Here is a 7,431-nt window from a genome sequence, read left to right as displayed (position 1 = left end):
TGAAAAAACCAGTACCTTTATACAAAGGCTGGATGTAACAAAAGCCCACCAAGAGTTTTGCTTAGGCCTTTCCTGGGCCTTAAAGCATGACCAAACAACGAAGGGATTCTTAACAAGACCTATTTAGAATTAAACAAGTTTTATTGTGAGTCTGAAGAAACTCCCCAGGCCTCCACAAACAAGTTTATTGGGAGTCTGAAGGAACTCCCCAAACCTCCGTGATTTAGCAGGAGACAAGATAAGGGTAATCATCCCCTGCACCTGGACCCATTTAGATTTAAGTAAATAGACTGAGGCTCCAGAGTAAGGTCCTCAGGACCCAGACCTCAGTTACAGATTAAAGAAGTTAATCACTTATGTCTTTAGATGAATGCACACTTACTTGTAGACATATAGCTTAGAAGGTATATATGCTCTGGAAAACTTTAATTTTGAGTTGGTCTGGTAGTAATTTCCAGGCCTTCTCCCTGTGACCGGTTGCAGAAATAAAACCTCTCTTCCTCTCCAGTTGATCTGCGTCTCGTTATTGGGCCTAGAGAAATAGCAGCCGCACTCTCAGTTTGGTCCGGGAAGTTCTTCCATCCTCCCTCGCCTGCTCTCTGTGGCCACTGCACTCACTGTTGCTGTTGCTGTTCTGGTCTCTGTGAGGTTCACCTAGTGGACTGGCTGGACATTTCTAGGGGGCACCTCAGATACCTCACCAACTTGCTGGATCTGATCCTTGGATTTTGATTCATAAATTGTGCCAAAAAATGAAGTGGCTAATTTACATAGTACTTAGCCAGATGACCGAAGGACTCAGTACCCAAAGGCCCCTAACAGAAAACACAGACCACATTTCCTTTACTCTGGCCCTTTTCCTGGGGGTCCTTCCTATACCACTGACACTGTTCCTGTGTAGGCGGGGCTAGAGGGGAGACTAAGCCCTCGGAGTAGCTTTCGGATCAGAGGAAGTCCTGCTCTTACAGTGACAGGGGCTGAATTAAATTCCCAGGTTGGGGCCACCACTTTTTAGTCTGACCCCTGCAGCCGGAGTCTCCCAGAGCCCTTGGGAACTCGGCAGCGGAGAGAAGGCTGAGGGATTCCGCGGGCAGGGAGGAGAAGGGAGAAGAGCTTTGCTCCATTAGGATCTGGCTGGTGTCTCAAGCGCACAGCCAAGTCGCTGTGGACCTAGCAAGGGCTGGATGGACTCGTGGAGCCTCAGGGCGGGTTGGGGAAGCTGTCGAGGCCGAGCCCCGCTTTGGGCTTCTGGGCGCCCTGACCTCGCTCCCGGAACCCTGGGGACTGGGAGGCGGGAGGGGGCTTATTGATTCCAGCCCTGGGCGCTCGCTCGGGGCCTACAGAATGGCGTGTTTCGGGGTCGTGGCGGGCTGAGGGGCGGGGTCGCAGCAAGGCCCCGCCTGTCCCCTCCTGGGCCTCTCAAAGTCTGAGCCCCGCTCCGCTGATGCCTGTCTGCAGAATCCGCACCAACCAGCACCATGCCCATGACTCTGGGGTACTGGGACATCCGCGGGGTGAGCGAGGGTCCGCTGGTGGGTGGGACAGGGGGCGGAGGCGGGGATGTGTGGAGTAGCTGCAGGACGGGCTCTAGGGACCGTTCCTCTTCAGGGCTGCCCGCCTCAGAAGGGCCTGTGCATGACTCTGTGTGTGTGTTTGGGGGTGGGGGCGGGTAGAGGAGGCAACTGGTACGTGCAGTATAGACTAGGGGCTCGCCTGGTGCAGAGATAGTCACCAAGTCAGGGACCCTCCATCTCTGACCCGAGCCGCGGGCCATCTCTCCCAGCTGGCCCACGCCATCCGCTTGCTCCTGGAATACACAGACTCAAGCTATGTGGAAAAGAAGTACACGCTGGGGGACGGTAATGGCACCCTCGTGTCCGGGCTCTGCCCACTCACGCTGAGTTGGCACCAAGCAACCCATGGTGGCCACCTGTGGCTGCCTCTGCAGGCCTCCCCTGCTGGAGCTGCAGGCTGTCCCTTCCCTGAGCTCCCGTGAGGGAGCCCTCTGGCCTTGCAAGGCAGAATGCTGGGGTGGGATGCTGGACACCCTGTCTAGTTGGGTTGGGTGTCTCCCAGGGCTTGCCTAAACCCTGGAAGCCTTAGCCGTTGTGGGGTCCAGAGCCCTCAGTGGGATTCTTTCTCCCTGAACCCTGGGATGTGGGACTGAGTGGTCAGATTCTAGATCCACCTGTCTCAGGGATCTTGCCACTGGCTCCTTGGGAGGGTCCCCGGGAAGGAGGGCTGGGCTCTGGGGAGGTTTGTTTTCACTTCTTCTTCCCCACCACAGCTCCTGACTATGACAGAAGCCAGTGGCTGAATGAAAAATTCAAGCTGGGCCTGGACTTTCCCAATGTAGGTGCAGGGGAAGGGGCGGTTTTGGGGGAAAGTGGGACGTGTCTCTGACTGCATCTCCTCTCCCCAGCTTAGAGGTGTTAAGATCAGGAGTCTTCTGCCCAATTCCACTCACTCTTGGCTGTCTACACAGCCCTTGCATGATGTTCTGTGTCCCAGCTCATTTATTAGTGTGACAGTATTTCTATCTCAGGCCTGCCATGAGCAGGCCCTGGTCTCCTCTCTGCCTTTGCATATGGGAAGGGGATGCTGGGGAGCCTGGTGGCCCAACTGAGCTTCCCCGGTTTCCCATCTATCCAGCTGCCCTACTTGATTGATGGGGCTCACAAGATCACCCAGAGCAATGCCATCCTGCGCTACATTGCCCGCAAGCACAACCTATGTGAGTGTGGGTGGCTGCAATGTGTGGGCGGACGGTGACCTCCTCCTTGGCTGCGCTGTGATGCTGAGATTGAGTCTGTGTTTTGTGGGTGGCAGGTGGGGAGACAGAAGAGGAGAAGATTCGTGTGGACATTTTGGAGAACCAGGTTATGGATAACCACATGGAGCTGGTCAGACTGTGCTATGACCCAGATTTTGTGAGTCCCACACCCTACTCCCAGTCACCCATTTCCCTGCCTTTTGGCCCAGACCAGGGAGGGACTTCCAAAGTCAGGTCTGTAGCAGACTCCAGCCAGCTGACTGGAGACGTCTATAACCTGGTTCTCCAAAATGTCCACACGAATCTTCTCCTCTTCTGAAGATTCTTGTGGACATTTTGGAGAACCAGACCACGGACAACTGGATGCAACTGGTCATGATCTGCTACCACCCAGAGTTTGTGAGTCTCCCCAGTGAGCTGCACCTGGCAGAGTTTGGATTTGGGGCCAGGACTCTTACATTCCTGCACGCACTGGTCTTTTCTTAAGTCCTTGGTACCACTCATCCTCCAAGTGCTTTCCCATACTATCAGCAGTTATTCTCACGACTCCAATGTCATGTCAACAAAAGCAGAGGCAATTCCCACCAACCTTAGAACACGATCCAGGCATCCCAGGGTAGAAATTCAATTCCTAGATGGTAAAATTTGTGTTCAGAATCTCCTTCATCTCCTCTGGCCTCTGGCCTCTGTTATGGGTCATTTCTGTCAGTTGATTTATATCACCTACCTGCTCCTAGAATATACAGACTCAAGTACAAGACCAAGGAATGTAATGGCACCCTCAAATTGCATCTTCTCCTCAAAGTTTTCCAAGTGCTGTCATTGACATGCACAGGGATCTGCGCATTTTCATAACAGACAGCTCAGAGGCAGCCAGAGGGCCTTTATTCCTCTCCCTCCTTCCTTTCAACTTGAACTTCTCATCTCCCTGGAAACTAGTCAATGTTCATTGTTTTCTTCTGTCACCCCATTAGAAGGAACTTTCTACTTCTTTCCCTGAGCTCCTTTAGTTCTTTGCATCCTTGATTCTGCCCATGTCTGGATCCAGAGGCTGCCAGGTGCTCGGGCGCTCATGCGGCTGACCCAGAGGCTATTGGGAGGCCAGTGAGGACAGATTCAGGAAGAGCATCTCATTCTGATCACTTCAGATATGGTCTGGCACCCAGTCAGAGTCTAATAAATGCTGATGTATCCAATTGAAGCCTGGGCACTGCCCCAGTTTTAGTTGTGGGGAAGATGGCTGCTTGCCCGTGGCCAGCCTGGGCCGTCCACAGCCCTGGGGAGGCCACGTCTGTGCAGGGAGCTTTTGTCTGAGGGTGGTGACAGCTGTTTTCTGCCTCAGGAGAAACTGAAGCCAAAATACTTGGAGGAACTCCCTGAAAAGCTAAAGCTCTACTCAGAGTTTCTGGAGAAGCAGCCATGGTTTGCAGGAGACAAGGTAAAGGAGGAGTGATATGGGGAATGAGATCTGTTTTACTTCATGTGTTTCGGGGTTTTCAGCCCACACATTCTTGGCCTTCTGCAGATCACCTTTGTGGATTTCCTTGCCTACGATGTCCTTGACATGAAGCGTATATTTGAGCCCAAGTGCTTGGATGCCTTCCTAAACTTGAAGGACTTCATCTCCCGCTTTGAGGTGATGCCCCCATCCTCCTTTCTCTTTGATGCCCCTTGTTCCTTTCTCTCCTTTCAGATGCTTTCCCAGTCCTGGAGCTACACAAAGAATAACTCGTATGTATTGAGTACGGGCTTCATGCCAGGAATCATGCCCAGCACATTATACCTATTGTGTGGAATTTGAAATTTCCAACATTCCTACAGGGTGACAGAATTATCTTGCCCATTTTAGAGATAAGAAAACTGAGAATGAGAGGGTCAGTCCTTTGCTCAGGGTCCCAGAGCCAGTGGAGGCTGTGCTGGGCTCCCTGTGAGCCTCTGGATCTATGGGTGGCAGTCAGGGCTCTCCCATTTGTGACAAAAGGAGAAGCCTCAGGCCTCATCCAGCCTGGGTTTCACAGCCCAGAACACTTTGAAAGAGGCAGAGCACTTCAGGACCACGGATGCAGCTGGCAATAGTAGGACTGACACACAGTGGCATTGATGTTGAGTACTAAACCCGCAGGCAGTATTCATAGCCACCCCCAGAAGCTTTGCATGATCGGACCCCCATGTGGAAAATCCTGAGATCCGGAGCTGTGGCTGGAGCTGGATTAGGGTACATATGTGGGTGCCCCTGTTGAAGCAGTGTGTGTTGAAGTGCTCTGTGCTGGGGCACTCTCCTTTATCTTTCTTCCTCTCTTTTTTTCCCTCCAATGTTCCACGTCTTCCCCCTGTGAGATGAGTAGCACACTGATTTTACTCCTATTCACCGACCTTCTCCTCTGCATGAGGCAGGGTGTGAGGCACAGTGGGAGTTGCATAGATGACTGCCCCATCCTGGAAATGAGTGCAGTGAGAGGCCTGCAGGCAGAGCAGCCTGTGAGGTGTGTGTGGCACCAGCTGGGTACCTGGCCTGGGGCCTGCCCCTCACTCACGGGGAACCATCCCTCACCTGTGTTGAAGTTGTTTGAGAGCAGCAAATCCTACTTTAGTACAGATTTGGGGATTTGAGGCATTAGTCCAACAGGCTTCTGAGCCTAGAATCTGTTTCCCTTTCCCACTCCCCATCAAGAAATCTGCTTGCTCAGCTAGTTCCCATCAGCTCTGGTTCTGGTCCAGCCTGAGCAGCCTTGGGGTTATGTAAGAGGTGGTGGGAGGGGAGCGGTGGGGAACAGCCGAGGGCTGGGGCATGGAGCCTGCCTGGGCCTGGCCCTGGCCCTTTGGGGAGAGGGAGCCATGGATCTCTTTGAATTCTTTAGAAGTTACATGGTCATTGAATCCTGGTAAGATTGTGTGCAGCACACCTGAGTGTCATGTGGCCTGGCTAGCAGTAGTAGGGCTGGAGATGTGGTGGGGGCACAGGGACACAGGGAGATTTAGCTCAGGTACCAGGTGGAGAAGTTTGGACTTCATGCTTTAATGGGAATGATTAGAGCCTGGTCTGGCCTTCCTTTGGTGGTTCACCCTTACCCTATTCAGTTTCATCCAGGTTTTGCTAAGTCATTGGGTGAGATCTGTGCTCTCTTCTTGGCTGCACAGGTGTGTTCTGAGCCCCTTTGTTCTGCTGGAGGTCGTTTCTGTGTGTGCAATCCTAGGCAAGCCAAGAACCTCCCTGTGAAAAAGGAGAATGTTTGTGCAGACAAGGAGTGACAGGATCTGGCATGGGGTGTGGCTGGGTGGAAGAGGAGGAGAATTTGGCAAAAACATGCTAGAACTGAAGACAGAACCAGGCTATATTCCAGCCCTGTCCCACTTACTAGCTATTTGAGTGTGAGGAATTTGCTGAACTTCTGTTCTTCTATATGAGAAACGGTGATAATGGAACTGACCATGGAGGGTAGTCGAGTGGATTTTCTAAGCCTGTGTTGTAATTTCTGTTGGATATAAAGCACCCAGCACAGTGTAGATCTTTCGTAAATGGTAGCTGTTATTATGGTATAACATTACTTAAAGGAAGTTGGAAGAGTTAACTTAGAAGAGCTGGGGACCCTAAGAGACTGTGTGATGCTCCAGCACTTGAGCCCACATGGAAAGGCTGTGGCCAGGGCCCTGACCTGCTGTGCCTGCAGCAAAGCTACTTGAGCCCTTCTAGACAGCAGACCTGGCTCTGGCCCCTTCTTCCCGCCCTCAGGGTTTGAAGATCTCTGCCTACATGAAGTCCAGCCAATTCTTCCGAGGTCTTTTGTTTGGAAAGTCAGCTACATGGAACAGCAAATAGGGCCCCGTGATGCCAGAAGATGGGAGGGAGGAGCCAACCTTGCTGCCTGCGACCCTGGAGGACAGCCTGACTCCCTGGACCTGCCTTCTTCCTTTTTCCTTCTTTCTACTCTCTTCTCTTCCCCAAGGCCTCATTGGCTTCCTTTCTTCTAACATCATCCCTCCCTGCATCGAGGCTCTTTAAAGCTTCAGCTCCCCACTGTCCTCCATCAAAGTCCCCCTCCTAACGTCTTCCTTTTCCTGCACTAACGCCAACCTGACTACTTTTCCTGTCAGTGCTTTTCTCTTCTTTGAGAAGCCAGACTGATCTCTGAGCTCCCTAGCACTGTCCTCAAAGACCATCTGTATGCCGTGCTCCCTTTGCTGGGTCCCTACCCCAGCTCCGTGTGATGCCCAGTAAAGCCTGAACCATGCCTGCCTTGTCTTGTCTTATTCCCTGAGGCTCCCTTGACTCAGGACTGTGCTCGAATTGTGGGTGGTTTTTTGTCTTCTGTTGTCCACAGCCAGAGCTTAGTGGATGGGTGTGTGTGTGTGTGTGTGTGTTGGGGGTGGTGATCAGGCAGGTTCATAAATTTCCTTGGTCATTTCTGCCCTCTAGCCACATCCCTCTGTTCCTCACTGTGGGGATTACTACAGAAAGGTGCTCTGTGCCAAGTTCCTCACTCATTCGCGCTCCTGTAGGCCGTCTAGAACTGGCACGGTTCAAAGAGGGGCTAGGCTGATGGGGAAGGGGGCTGAGCAGCTCCCAGGCAGACTGCCTTCTTTCACCCTGTCCTGACAGACTTCCCTGATCTAGATATCCTTCATCATGACACTTCTCAATAAAACATATCCCACCGTAT

At 52.4% G+C, this 7,431-nt stretch overlaps 1 protein-coding gene across 1 annotated transcript; it reads left to right on the top strand.

Annotated features, from left to right (window-relative positions):
* The first annotated feature begins 1,417 nt into the window (after positions 1 to 1,417).
* On the top strand, positions 1,418 to 7,430 carry GSTM5 (glutathione S-transferase mu 5). Its single transcript, NM_001367586.1, is given in 8 exon segments — positions 1,418 to 1,514; positions 1,784 to 1,859; positions 2,288 to 2,352; positions 2,653 to 2,734; positions 2,830 to 2,930; positions 4,116 to 4,211; positions 4,299 to 4,409; positions 6,504 to 7,430. Coding segments are annotated over 8 exon segments (654 nt in total). The 5' UTR covers positions 1,418 to 1,478; the 3' UTR covers positions 6,591 to 7,430.
* Position 7,431: the final 1 nt, after the last annotated feature.

The sequence above is a fragment of the Pan troglodytes genome, chromosome 1 (assembly GCF_028858775.2).
Source record: "Pan troglodytes isolate AG18354 chromosome 1, NHGRI_mPanTro3-v2.0_pri, whole genome shotgun sequence".
NCBI classification, from domain to species: Eukaryota; Metazoa; Chordata; class Mammalia; order Primates; family Hominidae; genus Pan; species Pan troglodytes.
Note: the sequence above shows the minus strand (reverse complement) of the source record. Positions and strands in the feature narration are given on the sequence as shown.